Here is a 16,349-nt window from a genome sequence, read left to right as displayed (position 1 = left end):
GTCACTAACTCTTCTTCTGTCAGGAATCGTCGTCGGATGGCTTTCTTCAAAGTGTTCTTGACTGACCTGATCAAACGCTCATAAATCCGGCCCACCACGGGGCACGTTCTGCAATGAACTTCCAGTGTATCCTGCTGTTTGCGAAGTAATTCCGCACTTCTTCATCTCGCAGAACATTCCGAAGCTCGCATAACTCTTTCTTGCTTCTCTTAAATGCCAACGCATTATCAGAGTAGATCACCCTTGGCACGCCTCTTCTTGATACAAATCGTCGGAGCGCACGCAGGAATGTTTCTGCCGTCATGTCCGGTACCATTTCCAAGTGTACTACCCTAGTAACTGCACACGTGAACAACGTAAGATATGCCTTCCTTTTTGTTTTCCTCGCTGTGACCCATATGGGTCCCGCAAAGTCAACACCCACGACTTCAATGGCTTCCGCTTCTGTGACACGATCTGCGGGCAAGGGCGCCGTCACTTCTGACATTGGTCTGGCGTTCAGCCGTTGACATGCGATGCATTTCTTGATTTCTTTTTTATCATTTGCCGAGCTCTCACGATCCAGTAGCGCTCGCGCAATAGCACGAGTGTGTCACGCACTCCCGCGTGCAATAGTCTACGGTGTGCTTCAGTTATCAACAACTTCGAAAAGTGGTCGTCTTTTGGCAGCACAACGGGATGCCTTTCTTCAAAGGATTTATCGGAAAACTGTAGTCTTCCTTCTACCCGAAGTATTCCATCGTTATCCAAAAAAAGAGAGATGTCCCTTATAGGTGAATCTGGCGGTAGTTTTTTGCCGTCTTGAAGATTCTTCATCTCCTGTTCGAAGGCTCTACGTTGTACATTCTTTATTATATATCTTTCGGCTCTGTTCAATTCTTCCGCGGTTAAGGGCCCAGTTTGAGCGCTAATTCTTTTAGATTTCATTATAAAGCGGAGTACCCACGCCATTGTTCGCCGAAGTCGTATTGCTGTGCTAAACCGCTCAATTTCTGGAACCATCGTTTGGTCTGCTGTTGCCGTGAGTAACGCTGCAAACTTTTTTCTTCTCTGTTTCTTCTATATTGAATTCTTGCGGTTCATACTTCTCTGGCCACCGCTCTCGTACTGTTAACCAGCTAGGTCCTTTCCACCATACTTCACTGTCGAGCAGCTCCCTGGCTGTGATTCCTCTGGTCACCAGGTCAGCCAGGTTCTCTTTGCCTGGGCAGTGTTTCCAAGAGCAAGGATCAGAGTTTCGCTGGATTTCAACGACTCTATTTCTTACAAACTGTTTCCAGTCGTTTCCTTCTCCGAGGATCCAATAAAGAGCTATCTTGGCATTGGTCCAGAAGTGCACTTCGTGGATGTTCTCCTGCAGCTTGGTCTTAATGTAGACACTTAGTCTGGTTGCCAAATGACATGCCAAAAGTTCTAGCCTCGCTACAGAAAGTTATTTTAGAGGTGCCACTCGAGACTTGCAAAGCAGGATCGTGGATGTCGTGGTGCCGCAATCATTCGTCATAGTTACGTATGCTACGGCTCCATACGCCTGAGGACTTGCATCGGCGAAGATGTGCAGGTTTGTCTTGATCGTCGCTCCCTCTATTCCCCGTCTGTAGAAACGTGGCACCATGACGTCACATAGCAATGGAAGATCCGCACACCATCGGTGCATTCACTACGCAGGTCAAAAGGCAGTAGGACGTCCCACTCCATCTTCTGTTTCCAGATTTGTTGAAATAGGATCTTTGCTCGCACGACAAATGGCGCGATGAATCCTAGGGGATCGTAGAGTCTGGCTGTAGTCTGTAGGGCAAAACTTTTTGTGTCTGAGTGCTTCTCCACGAAGTTCAGAACATCGTCTGGTGCAAATGTTACGAGGTCTGTGCCAGGTTTCCACGTTAGTCCCGGCACCTTGAAAACTCCCGCAACCTGCCCCAATGGTTGTTCCTCGTGGTGATTCGAGTCGACCTCATTTAAGAGCGTTTTCGAGTTAGACCCCCACTTGTGCAGCTTCATTCACGCTTGCTCGAAACTTGCTGTCGATTCCTTGAAGATCTTACTGGCTTCTTCTTCGCTGGATGCACCGGTAAGAATGTCATCCACGTAAATGGAATCTTGAAGCAGCACCGCGGTGTCTGGATACTCGTTCTTCATTGTTTCCAGGTGATGTTTTATCGTCGCAGACAATAAAAATGGGCTCGATGTAGTTCCAAAAGGAACTCTTGTCATCCTCCAGATGAGAATTGGAGGAAGTGGTCTTCCGACCCGTGGGGTAATTTTATACCACAGGAAGCGTAACGCATCGCGATCATCTTCTTGTATACTTATCTGAAGAAACGCCTTCTCGATGTTGGCCACTAGCGTGATACAATGTCTTCTGAAGTTCAAAAGCAACGCGACAATATCCGGGTTCAGGTTAGGGCCACTTTCCAAACAGTCGTTCAACGACTTCGAGCTTTTGCTACGGGAAGAAGCGTCAAATACCACTCGCAATTTAGTGGTGGTGCTCCTTTCGCGACAAACTGGTTGGTGTGGCATGTAGAACTTCCGAGATCTAGTCCGCTCATCTGACACTTCTTCTGCCATTCCACCTACGGTGTACTTCCGGATCGCGGCGTCATAGTCTCTTATCAACTTAGGGTTCTGAGTTAACTTCCTTGTTAGCTGCTGAAGCCTCCTCTCCGCAACTTGTTTGTTATCGTCTAAGTTCACTACGGGTTTCCACAGGAGAGCCACCTCGTACCGAACACCGACCTTCTTAACTGTTTCTTTGTAAGACGCGATCACGGGTTCTGTCTCTGGATGAGGTTCGTCGGTTATACCAATCGATTCAAGGTTCCAAAACCTTTGCATCATTTCAGATGCATCCATGTTGTTTGTCGTTGCGTTGAGAACGACCATCTGTGAGCTCTTGATGACAGATGCTGAAAGTTCCGTTGGACCGTGTACGGTCCAGCCAAGCGACGCCTCGATTGCTCGAAATTTTCCGTCGAGTTTCCTAACTTGGCCCGTGACGAAGTTCCAATTGCAATCGCCTCCAATCAGTGTGTCCACGCCGTTGGATCCCTCAGCTTCACAGAAGTCCGCGGCCGTCTATCCCATTTTTTTTCACTTGGCGACGCAATTCTTCTCTTGGATAGGGCAATCGTTGACCACACATACGGCTTGTCTCAAGTGCTTCCAAACGTACACCTCTCTGATTTTCAGGAGTCACAAGAACTCTGCGAAAGTTTCGTTCTGTCGTGTGGTCGCCAAATGCTCCATTCAGTCTTTCGTTTCCCAGGTGCTTGCAGCTGAGCTTTTGTGAGAGTAGTTCTGTGACAAAAGACCTCTGGCTTCCGCCGTCGAATAGCACTCTTACAAGGATGCGCTGTTTCAGTCCCAAGCTCCCCACTGTCGCTGTTTGCAGGAGGACGGTTTTGTTGACCCCGTCTTTAATCGTAGATTGTAGGGCCACTGGACCAGCAGAAGTCAGTTTTTCCTCTTGCCTGCCTTTATCGTCTCTTGAGCTTGACAAGAACGTTGGGTCACACATGACTGATGCGTGTTGACCTTGGCAGTTGGGGCAAGAAATGTTTTTCCTGCAATGTTTGGCCAGGTGCTTTTTCTTCGTGCACCTAAAGCATCTTCCCGAGCTCGTTAAAATCTTCCTCTTCTCGGGAAGACCTACCGTTGTTGTGCACAGCTCTGTCTCGTGGTCTGCTGACTTGCAGAAAACACAGCTCTGCTTGTCACTTTTCTGTAGAAGTGTCGCGGCCGTTCCTTTTGTCCATGGTTTTGAATTGTGCTTTGCTGCACGAGATGCTACTCCACTCTCTTTTCCTGCTTTACTTCTTATGCCTCCTGATTTTTTTTTGTGACTGTCGTTCTTTCTCTACTTTCAACTTCAATTCTCAGAAATATCATAAGTGATGGTAGTTGCGTTAGCTGGGACTGTTCTACAGCGTGTTGGTTTCCTTCGCCAGCCGCGTTTACAGCCACATTTCCGGGTGACGCTATTCTTTCTTCCGAACGACATTTCTGTTGAAAGTTAGCACAAGATCTTCTGGAATCAGCTGAAGTACAAGGGGGCAAAGGAGAGTCGAATAAGAATCTTCGTTAACCAATAGAGACTTGAGTCCTCTTATATGCGCTTGGAGGTCATCGTGTAGTCGTCATAGTCCTCGGACGTCTTACGAGGTTCGAACTGGCTGCCGTTCTGCTAGTTTCATCATGTGATCATCTACTAGCAGCTCCTCGTCGCCGTAACGGGACTTTATGATCTCCCGCGCATCTTTATAACAGCTGGCCGTTGGTGGCAATCCGGCAATCGCTGCAGCAGCCTCTCCCGACAACGCCGATCTGAGGTAGTGGAACTTCTCGGCTGATGACAGTGCTGGGTTACCATGGATGACCTGCTCGAATTGCTCCCAGAAGGGCTGCCATTGTTGACGTTGTCCGTTGAATTTCAAGAGTTCAAGTTTTGGTAGCTTGACCTTGACTGACAAAGTGGGACTACGGTGGTTTGTTGCGATTTCTTGACCGCTTGTACTCGCTCTTTCGCGTAGGGTCCGCACCTTGAAGGTCAGTCTTGCCAAGTAGGTGACGATACGATCGCTGTACTCGACGGTCCGAGCATACTCTTGTTCGATGTCACTTGCTGCCGACAATGGTTCGAGGGCAGAGTTCGTTTCGGTACGCTGACCATGTAGCGCGTTGAGACGAGTCAGTAAGACGTTGAGGTCTTCCTCAATCAGCAGATCGGTTTGGGTAGCTGTATCGATTTCCGTCAGCAGCTTTGTTACCTGTGAACGCAGGGCTTTTCGCTTCTGTTTCAGCCTATCCATGGCAGCGTCGTTATGGTCCCTTGCGTTCTCGAGCTGGATGGCGTCTTGTCCTGTAGCCTCGTTACATCAACGCTTGTGACACCTTCTCGTCTGGCCCATCGTACAGTCCTGATCCCGGGTTTTGGCACCAAAATGTCGAAACCATTGAGCCGAAGCGTTGATGACTACAAGAAAAAAACACTACTTAATCACCGGTAACTGCGTTACTCACACTTCCCAGTTCCGAACGAAAATCACCGATAGAAAGGTAGCTCGCGCTCGGGCCCAGCCCCGAACCTCCTCGTCTTCTTCCCGCTCCGCTGAAAGGGTTCTTCAGACGAGTTGCAAACACTAAGAACACGTGGCGTGCCAAAGCGCCATTTTTTTTATAAAAAAAAAAAAATTGTCAAACGTTCAGCACAGCTTTTGTCGTGGTGTATCCACTGTTTAGCTGCTCCTGTGTACTTCTTATGACTGCACTTACTTTCAGTAACAAGTAAGTTATCGACGCAGTATTCTTTGACTTCGCCAAAACAGTAATAAATAGTTGGAGATTAAAATTATACAGAAGCTTTAAGCGATTAGGATTTTATCAACTCTGCAGATTTCATTATACTTTTTAGTTGGAGAACTGTGCTCATTACATTTAAATTCAAAATCAGTCCCCCGTCCCTCTTACAGTCTTGCAGAGAGTGCCTCAAAAGTCAAATTGGGAATAAAGTTTTTTTTTTTTTTTATGTAATAACAAGATTACAAGGAGTGGTGGTCCCGAAATTAGTTCTAAACATTTTGTAGCCTCGTGAAACCCTGGCTGACGTTACTAGAGTGAATGATAAACTAAAGCACCATAAGCTGGTGTCGGAACTGGGAAATATCTCTGAGCATTGACCTGCCCTCTCGTCTTCAAGTAGGTATTGAGAACGCTGTTTTGAAATATTCTTAGTTTTGCGTAGTGGTGGTAAATAAATACCTCCCGCAGCTACATATGTAAAAGCTACCATCACTAAAACTTTAACTGATATTAACACACATATAACGTTTGTTATAATGCTTTTGAGGGCTTTTTAGTGAATTTGACGTAAGGTTCCCAGACCCCAATGTGGGTGAAGCTCGAGGCTCACTGGCCTTTGTGAGGACTGGCCTAGTAAGCGCAGCCGATCTAATGAACTTCCATATTTCCAGAAACATAGCTAAGCTCCCAAAATCCACAGTTGAGGACAGCTATGTTAATTTGCAACCTTTATAAAGGAACAAATAACGCAGCAAAAATAATTTGTTTGCTAGGCCTACAAATGTTTCAAGCAGGGAGCTCAGAAACAAAAGGTTGAATGATTTGGTTGGCATGATATATTACGGCTTCACTCAACAAACTCATTATCTTGTGATACTTTTATTGTTGCGAGAGAACACTAGTTCTCACAACGTAAATTGACCAGGGAGTTTCACACAAATACTTTGACATTCAATTTTTTTTTATTCTTCGAAGTCATTAGCTGCTTGGAACAAGTTGCCAAAAACCATTGATGTTACAAAATTGGAAATATTTATTGATAATATAAGAGTGGCACCAATTTGGAAACATTTTATAATTAAAGAACTGGATATATTTTAGTTGATGTACTGTTTTGTGGTTCGTTAGAATGCTGTTCCTAATAGGTCTCATTTTGTCTTTCGATGTTGTAAGCTCTTTTTTAGACTCGGAATAGCCAGGAAAATGTTTAATTAAAAATACATGAGCAATTAAATCTCGTTTTTCTTCAAAATGAACGAATATGTTCATGCAGTTTTGGACAATAGCACGAGGAGTTGCCACTCGGTGTCACTAACGCTATTTTTCATATTCAGAAGCAGAACACTACTTTCCCTTGATGGGTTCTATGTTATCACTAAATAAAATATCCCGAAACATGGGAAACAAGAAAGACCAAAAAAGCAACGTCTGAAAATACGGCTCAATATTTATTTCCACGAGAGCCAATTTTATATAAAGCGGAATGACCGCCATCCCCCTCCTCATCATCAGAACCTACATCCGTCAACCACCACGTCATCAAAGTGGAACGAACTTACCAACTCTGCGTACAATGTTGTTGACAGGTAAACTACCTGATAACGGGAGGGAAGGGGGGGGGGGAGGGTGGTACGTTGTTCCCGGTTTTTAATATAAAAGTTTTTTGTGGCATTGAAGGAAGCTAAAATTGTGTGAACGTGTTTCACTAACGCTCGAGGTAAAACTCAATAATTTGAGAACAGGACGTTATCTGAATCAAAATAAGACAGTCAAATACACATTTCTCTGCCAGTCGAAGTCCACCCGTACCTAATATTGTCAGAAAAAGACTTGAAGTTTGACGGATGTTGGATTTATATCAGTGGAAAACACACACAAGATAAAAAAGAAACGATACGAATTTATTTTCTTTCTGCAAAATGTTTTGACTGAAATAAAGGCTAAAGGTGCACGCAACATTAGTCGTTGATTAGGCAGTATTACTTAGGTTGATGACGGCTCATACAGAAATTTGATAGTTCTTTTTACCTCATATTAACAAAGACCAAACGGCGCACTTTCTACACTCGACTGGAACAGCTGGTGGATGAGCACGCAGAGAAAGATGGCCAACACGTTGCTTTAGGCTTCGCATGATTGGCCCCTTGGCCGTAACCTCGGTTCCATTCGCACTTCCATGAAAGGAAGTATAGTAGTCGCAGAATAAACTATTGAAAACTGAGCAGCGCTCATCCGATCCGCTTGGAGAGAGAGCAAGCAGGCTGTCGATCAAATGCCAGTTCTATGCTTCCAGAGTTTAATATAATCACTCGTCGCACTGCAAAAGCTCACCTGCTCTTCTACAAACATCCCTTAAGAATTAATTGAATGTTTTTCGTATTTTTAGTTATAGCGCCTAGAAATATTTAAGGATCGATATTAATGACGTATGCAATTAAGACACTTTAGAATTTGTGTTTGCCTCCAATGAATTACATAAATAGATATCATAGCCACGCGCTCCTGTTGGCCAAACACAGGACATGCACTGACTTTCGAACATTCATAAAATCGGCTATTGCCTTCATCAGCACGATTGGGTACGAGCCATTACATGAACGGATGTGGGCGCATATACTGTCACGAGCCCAAACCGGATGATCATGTACTTCTTTTATCTATTGTATGTGCGGCATATAAAATGACCATGAAGTCGATTTGGTAGTTAAGTATATCGATTGAAATAGACGTCACTTGTCTTTCAGGTGACTTTGACGAAGTTTTGAATTGGAGTTGCTCTTCGAACCGCACAAATTAATTTTGCAAATCCAGCGAAAGTTAGAATTGAAGAGATGGCACCTCCTCAGCTTGACGAGGCTGTTCGAGCCTGCGAAAAAAATCACTCTTTTGAGTCACGTTAACAGTGGAATTATTATGGGCCCGTCAGTCGATTGGTCAGAGTGAACGGAGTCCGCACGTCTTGATCGTGAGATGTTAAGGAGGAATTCGCTTTCGTTATATTCAATACAAACAAGAAACACAAATTTTGGACACTAAGGTTTACCCCATACCAAAAAGAAAAAAACTATTTTTGGAAGGCTATAGAAAATAAGTTGCATAGCTGCTTCTATGGCTGAGTTCAGTTTTTTTATAGTCTCTCCTCTGGGTGTTTAGATTTTTCCTTCAATTATCACGGGTTAGCTTCTGCAGTTTATAGCTTTTTAAATGGTTGTCTAAAGAATGTTTTATTGCTTTGTCTAAAGATCTCCTTAGCCTGCGTGTTACAGCTTCCTATAGCATTTTATTTGATTGCTTTAGCCACATGTATCTCGTTATAGGACCTGCTCTAGGGAATATATACGGCTTACTATTAAAGTCTTTTTCAACAGCGTGCGATAGCCACTATGAATCATTTTATGATTTCTATAGCCATCTATGGCTCCGGTTATGATATGTTTTAGATAATTCTATTGCTTACATTGTGACTCTCTTTCACCAGCGTGTCACAGCTGCCAAGTGTGTTCATTAGGTTTTTTTAGACATCTATAGCTCCTGTAGTCTGCTTTAGACATTTATATGGCTTATCCATAATTCCCTTTAAGCGGCGTGCTAAAACTGCGTATAGCTCTTCCTTTCGTTCCATTAGCCGTCTTTAATTTTTTGTATACACTGGTATAAAGATATCTATAGCATACTATATGGGTGCCATTAGCCACGGTGCAATAGCAGCTGCCTACAGTTTTCCCTGTGCTGTGTTTAGCCATATATCCCCCCTTGGATAATCCGCTACAGAGATTTGTATGATTTCCTTGTGGGTCTCTTTAGGCAGTCTGCTGTAGCTGCCTTTGGGTTTCCTATGGTATCTTTAGTGATGTATACCTCTAGTATGGTTTACGCTAGAGATTATTATGGCTTACTCTATGGGACTCTTCAGCAAGTGTGCTATTTATGCCTATAATGTTTACTTTGGTATTTTAGTCATCTACAGCACATTTTATGATCTGCTATGTAGATTTCTATAGCTTTCTCTATAGGCTCGTTTAGCTAGAGTACCGTAGCTGCCTATGGCGACTCCTATCTTTCTTAAGCAATCTATATACCAACTCATGCCTACAAACAAACCACTGCACCCCAAGCGACAGGCCACCATCGATCCGCATGCGCAATAGAGTATGGGCAAGAAGTGCGCCGTCGCGCATCGACAAACCATTGGAAAGTTATGTTCAACGTCGGGTGTCTGAACCCGCTGTCTTTTCTTGCGTTAGCACTGTTGATACTATGTCTCCCTAGCGATGTCTTACTACTTTATTGACCTGAGCGAAATAAACAAGGCTCGTTACAGCGCAAAACGTCGCGTAAATAAGGTCCCATGCGGCGATTTATTTCGCGTGAACACCGCAGAATGGGTTTTAAAGCCTGCTTCTTATCATGAGAGACTGCTCGCTATTTTCAATCGCGACGTCGCTCGGACTCCAAACGCCTCCACGGCAGCTACGAGGCTTGACGTCGATACTAAAAATTGCAAGCAAAATTGTACCAAGTGTGTATGATATAACAATTCGGTGATGGCCACAGGTAACAATCAACAAAATCTTCTTGTAACTATTGTTTACACGAGGCCTACTTACAACAAAACAAAGTTCACACCGAAAAGACTTCTGAGGCCTGCACTTACATGTCATCCAAATTACTGAGTCATCGTTTGGTCTACAGGGCGCTAGTGTTTGAACAAGCGGGCGACAGTTTGAACAAGTAGGTAAATTTAAAAGAGCAGACGACTGTGCAAATGATCAGGGAGCTATATAAACGTGAATAAGCACTGACTTTGGTGCAGACAACTTGACGGTTTCCCCACGCTCATGTTCGAAAAAAAAATTAATTCGACGACCACAAGTATCATTGAGTTCAAACCGAGGCGCCTCTCTCACCACCAACCGTAGTTCAACCGTGCCTCATTTTTCCGTTTTCTGCACGTATTCACCTTATCGAAAGAACCGTAGAGGTAGAAAACTCTTGAAAACTAGACTTCACACCTTCGCGTATGTTGTAACACTGCGCTAATCGCGGCGTTTTGAAAAAAAAAAAGTTTTAGTCTTGTTTTTTTTTAAATGACAGATACATATCATTCCCCATCGTGACTTATGGTCCGCACCGTCAGATTAGAAATGATCCCGAGCACCAACACCGCGTCGTGATGTAACAAAATGAAGTTGGTGCTTAGCTCCTTGTACGGTCTGCTAAAGAAATTTCTACGAGTTACGCCTTACTTTATTGGTCTCTCTTGCTAGGCACCCCATACCCGTGCTATAGCCGCAGATAGCATTTATCTTGGTTTATTTAGCCACCTGGACCTCTTTTTATGGACTGCTATTTAGATTACTATGTCATACCTCATGGATCTCTTCAGCCTGCATGCTACAGATGCCTATAAATTCTTTTATTTCGCATCCATCTATAGCTACCTGTATAATCTACTAAAGAGCCTTCAATTGTTTACCTTGTGGCTCTTGTTAGCTGTCATGATATAGCAGTTTATAGCTTTTCCCCTGGTTTCTTTAGCCACCTGAAGATTTCTATATGTTTTGCTGCAAAATATCCGCTGGCTTCCCTTACGGCAATCTTTAACAGGCAATGCTATAGCTATCTTGAGTTTTTGCTTTTGCTTCTTCAGCTAACTCTAAGTCATTATATGGTCTACTGGGTTTGTCCCACGTTACATCATATGGCTCTTTAGCTGCCATATTGCTTATGCGTGCACCATCAAACAAAAGCAGAGGAGGCGACGAGAGCGCACGTTTATGCCAGGAATGTATGTAATGTACGCAGCAGTACGAGGTCTATATTTGTGCATATAGATATTTCTTTCTGAAACTCTTTAGCACGGTATATCGCAAAATCAAAATGCCTCAAGAGCTGCGCTCAAATTTAGTGTAACAGAGGTCTGTAACCGTGTATCATTTTAAAAGCTATGGCTTCTTCCTTCAGGTTCCTTTCCTGTTTCTAAAGTATTTTCGCCGATACAAATTCTTTTAATTAAGTGAGCGTCGTTCGAATTTTTAAAATGGGCATAGAAGTAAGCATTTTGCTAAAAATAAGTAAAAATCTTTTTTTTCCGAAACATCTTACAATTTAATTAATGTAATTTCAACGACGTTTAGCTTGCCATGTTGTGATGAATATGGAATTTTTATTGTTAAGATATTTACAAAACATAATAAGTAATGCACAAAAATAAAGACATTTCTAAATTGTTTGTTTAATTATCGCTTTGAGCTTTAAAAGTCTAACTTTTTCTATTCGAAGCACTATAATTTCTGATTAAGAATGTTGGAAGCCGTAAAATAAACAACTTTACAAAAAAAATATATTTCGAAATCAGAGAAGAAAAAGTTAGATTTTTCTGTCTAATTAGTCGTTTATTCTACCCTGAGGTGGTCCAAGTAAAAATACTAAAAATTACGATTTTAGAATAGTTTATTGTCTTTTCTTTCTGAAAGATTACTAAAAAATATTTTTAAGCGAGAAAAGAAACATTAAACTTGAGCTCCCGCGTCGCAATTTGGAATTGCTTTCTAGTTCATCTTCACCGCACAACACGTCACCTGACAGGGCAGCTAAAACGACAGCCGAGTAGCTTTTCGCGAACGCAAGGCACTTGCTAGTCAGGACTGTGATTTTCACAGGAGGTTTTGCACATGCGCAGTTTTTACCCGCAATTGCCTTGCGTACATGCAGCCGTGACGTATTCAGGCGGGAGGTTTATAAGGTTTCAGCAAACCCCACCCCCTCCGAAATTTAGCCAACCCTATGCACGTTTGCAAGTCAGGGCCCAGGGCGCCGCCATATTGCTCGGTTATAATATGCGAGTGTGGGGCCATAATTCGATTACCTCGCGTTTACAAGGCTTCGTAATCGGATTATGACACGTCCAAGCGCACCCCATCTGAGCAAGTCGGCGGCGCGCTGAAGCCGGACTTACAACGTGTATAGACATCAGCTTTGCCAGATTGGAAAAATGCTTTGGCACCAAATCCTGGCCGAAATTTTACCAACACTAAAATATCGCGTCTATTAAGCATTTCCACTTCCTTCAGCTTTTTTTACGCATGCACTCGCAAAAGGACAGCTTTCTGGAGGTTCACTAATAAACTGTAAACGACTTATCTTTCGCGGGCTCAATATTTCGTAATTTAAGTAAACCCTAAAATTTTAGAATAATTCGCGGGTTATAATTTTCGCGACGCGGAGTGATCTCAATATAGATTCCAATGTGTTCGCATTTTACCGGAATTGTTCGCGATACCTATTTTTCGCGAAGTGTAGGCGATTCGCGACGTTCGCGAAACTTAGGTTTCGCGAATTTCGTTTTCGTTGTGTTCCTCCTCATCTCAATGTAAACTCATCCTTTTCCTTTCAATTTTAGTCACGAGTTTGTTCTGTAGAACTTCGCAGCGCAGCACGTCTATCAATGTACATTCGGCACGGAATGAAACCCGAACGCCGGAACGCGTGGCCACCGATACAGGCTGCTCTACCTGGAGGGCCCCTGAGAACTAATGAAAACGCACCTGGGTGCGAGGGTGCGGGTCCTACTAAGATGTCCTCAAACCTCGCGTGGCTCGATTGGGACTTCCGCGTTTCGCCAGTGGCGTGCTGTAAGCGTCGTCACGTGGGGTGCTTTTCTGTCGCCGCACTGTCGCCCCATATCTCCCGGTCGACACCGGGTGGCCGCTTAACCTGACTATAGCTCTTTGCGGTACGCCCTGCTCAGACAGGGTGATGAATTGATTCCGCTCCCGAATTGATACGCCTGGCATATCGGTGGTTACCAAAGAGAGCGTCAGCAAGCAATTCCTTTCTTTTTAAGAATTGACTGATAACCTCGCAGAAAAAATGCGCATTGCTCATAAATCCCGAGGCATCCGCGTCAGTGTGTTGCATCCTTTTTTTTTTTATTAAGAGTACGGTCGTGCGAACAAACGAATTTTATTTCGCGTTTATGACGTTTCGCTATTTCTCAGAAACCTCGCGTTGCACGTTTTTCATCGCAGCATGGTTCCGGTGACATGTCATCAAGCACTGCGGGTCTTCTGTGCACGAAATGTCTCAACTTTCATTTCGCCCTTGCGATACACAACGCGATAATGAATGACAGCGCTGAAGAGATATCGCTGGGAATCCGATACCCAAAGCGAGTGACAGTGCTTTTTCTATCGTATGTGACGGCGCTTACAGCGCGGCACTGGCGAAACGCGGAACTTCCAGACGAGCCGCGCGAGGGTCGAGCTCATCTTAGTAGCACCCGCACCCTCGCGCCCCTGCGCATTTTCATTAGTTCTTAAAGGCCCTCCAGGTGGAGCAGCCTGTATCAACGGCCACGCGTTCCGGCGTTCGGGTTTCATTTTGTGCTGATTGTACAACCAACTAGCCCAAACCCAAGTCCAAGCTTTATTAGGTCCTCGCGAAAATTAAGTCATTTAGAGTAAGTCTGTTCACAGGACAATAAAAAAGGATCAAAGCAGACATGTCGTGCGTTATCGACATTGCTACTTCTTAATATACAATATTTATGAGATGTTAGTGCTGGGTAGTCCTGAGACAGAAAATTCAAATTAATGAAGGCAGGTAAAAAACACAGAAGAGCTGGTGAATGGTATTCATAATAACCCTGAGACGAAGGAAAAATAAAAAAAACGGACAGTACAACGAAGTCTCTAACACAACTTGAAAATTTATTTAACAACCATCGTCTTATATACACGTCACCGACCTCCAAAACAGTTCAAAAGACCTCCTCGCCCACTTCACAGAGTACCCTCACCCTCAACATAAACCGACAAACGCACACAAAGCAAACACGCCCAAAACACAAAGGGACACTAACTCGAAAAGGGAAAGCAGGAACTTCCGCACTTGACAAGGTCAGACCGAACCAAACATCACTCATAAACTCTTTTGTTCCCCTATCAAAAAACAAGCAAGGTTGGACGAGAAAAAAAAAAAAAAAAGGAAGAGAACAACCCGAACCACCAAACAAGGAACCAAGCACTTAACAAAAAAAAAATTATAAACCTAGAAACTTTTTTGTTTCCTTATCAAGAGCTAATGAAGGTTGACTGATACATTTACCGAAGCTTAATATACGTAAAGTTTCCTTTAACACTCTCGTATGGCTATTTTTTTCTCTATGTATGACTTCTGTACCCTCCCACTGTGGTACACAGTTGTTACACTCGCCTACATGTTTAGCAATTTCAGAGTTCGGTGCATTATTTTGAACTGCCCTCTTGTGCTCTAATATACCATCATTTATACATCGACCAGTCTGTCCCACGTAGGAGAACCCACACCGCAAAAGAATATTATAAACGACCTCTTCTTGACAAGGCACCGCTGGATCCCGGTGGTTTTTTGTACACCCCAGACCCGTCCCTGAAATTGGCGTCAACCTTTCGAGCTTGTTATGGGCTTTAAATACAACGTCAACGCCAAACTTTGACGCCACAGACCTGACATTGTGTGAGATGGCATGATGAAAGGGAACAGGCACCCTATTTTATAACACTGTTTTCTCCGGGGGGCAAATACAATCCGGTCCAACACTTTCGACACCACGCTGGATATTACCACCTTTCTGTAGCCCGCTTCGAAAAGGCGCTCCAACTGCAGGGCTATTGCCCTCTCCATCCAATGTACACAGGACTTTCTGCAAGCGTTTCCTATTACAGAAGCAATCACACCTCTCTTCACAGTTTTTGAATGGCAACTATTGGCGGCCAGTAATAACTTTGCCGACTTTATATACGCAACCTTTATTGGCAGATACATTTAATGCACATTTTCTGTCATCTGGTGCATGTGAATCAGCGACCGTATAGATAACCATTACTCATCTGTTCCGGTATTAAGCTCAATCTTTTTAGAACCAACAGGTGAAACCGAAGTTCGCAACATACTAATGTCCCTAAAGAATATCTGCACAAGTGGTGTTGATGATGTCAAGGTTACCGCTATTAAAGCAGTAACGGAGTTAGCCTCCTCCTGTTGATCTTTGTAATAAAATATTGGTTTCTGGTATATTCCCAGAAAAAATGAAAATTGCTAGTCAGTGTTATCCAGAAGGGAGGCACATATGAGAACCTTAATAATTACAGGTCTATATCTGTACCACCACTTTTTTCCGAGGTTGTAGAAAAAATAATTAATTCAAGATTTTACAGGTTTTTTACTATTAATAATGTTATAACTGACAAACAATTTGGTTTTCAGAAAGCGAAATCATCCGAATCACCCCTAGCATTTATCAAAGATAAAATAATTACTAATATAGAAAACCATGCATATACCATTGGGATTTTCATGGGTTTCAGAAAAGAGTTTGATTCAATAAAACATGAAATTTTACTGGAGAAAATATCGGCGTACGGAATTAGAGGTAATGCACTAGAATTAATTCGCAGCTATTTATATTCGCGTTCTCAATATACGGTACTTAATGGATTTCAATCTTAACTCGCACCGATAATATATGGCGTTCCGCAAGGTTCCATACTGGGGCCTCTATTATTTCTACTTTATATAAACGACATTGTGAATATACCTCGATCGCGTGATATTATTTTATATGCTGATGATACCAATGTTTTTTTTTCTAGTGGAAATCTGGATCAGCTCGAGGAATTTCCAAATAGTTGGCTCAGTAAATTATTATTGTGGCTAAAGCGCAACCAGCTTAATCTTAACACTAGTAAAACAAAATACGTGTTGTTAAGATAAAAAAAAACTATTTCGCGTAAATTGAACATCTTTTTTGAAGGGGAAAAAATTGAAGACGCTAAATATCACAAGTTTCTTGGTGTATTGTTTGAAGATGCACTCAGTTGGACTGTACACATAGAAAAAATGAGGGTTGATATTGCAAGAGCAAAAGGAATATTAAACAAATTCCGACAATTAATACCAAAAAGGGTGAAACTGCAATTATATTATTCCCTGGTCTACTCACGCTTACATACTGTATGTTGGTATAAGGTACCTCTACACAAACAAATAAGGAAAAACTATTAATT

General features: G+C 43.0%; 1 protein-coding gene across 1 annotated transcript; it reads right to left on the bottom strand.

Moving 5' to 3' along the window:
* Positions 1-4,157: 4,157 nt before the first annotated feature.
* LOC120844191 lies at positions 4,158-4,811 on the bottom strand. The gene has a single exon (XM_040215838.1). The coding sequence runs from the start codon at positions 4,809-4,811 to the stop codon at positions 4,158-4,160; it is 654 nt and encodes a 217-aa protein (XP_040071772.1).
* Positions 4,812-16,349: the final 11,538 nt, after the last annotated feature.

Source organism: Ixodes scapularis, unplaced genomic scaffold (genome assembly GCF_016920785.2).
Source record: "Ixodes scapularis isolate PalLabHiFi unplaced genomic scaffold, ASM1692078v2 PGA_scaffold6__148_contigs__length_123643588, whole genome shotgun sequence".
Taxonomy (NCBI): Eukaryota; Metazoa; Arthropoda; class Arachnida; order Ixodida; family Ixodidae; genus Ixodes; species Ixodes scapularis.
The sequence above is the reverse complement of the archived record's forward strand: the minus strand, read 5'-3'. Positions and strand labels throughout refer to the sequence as shown.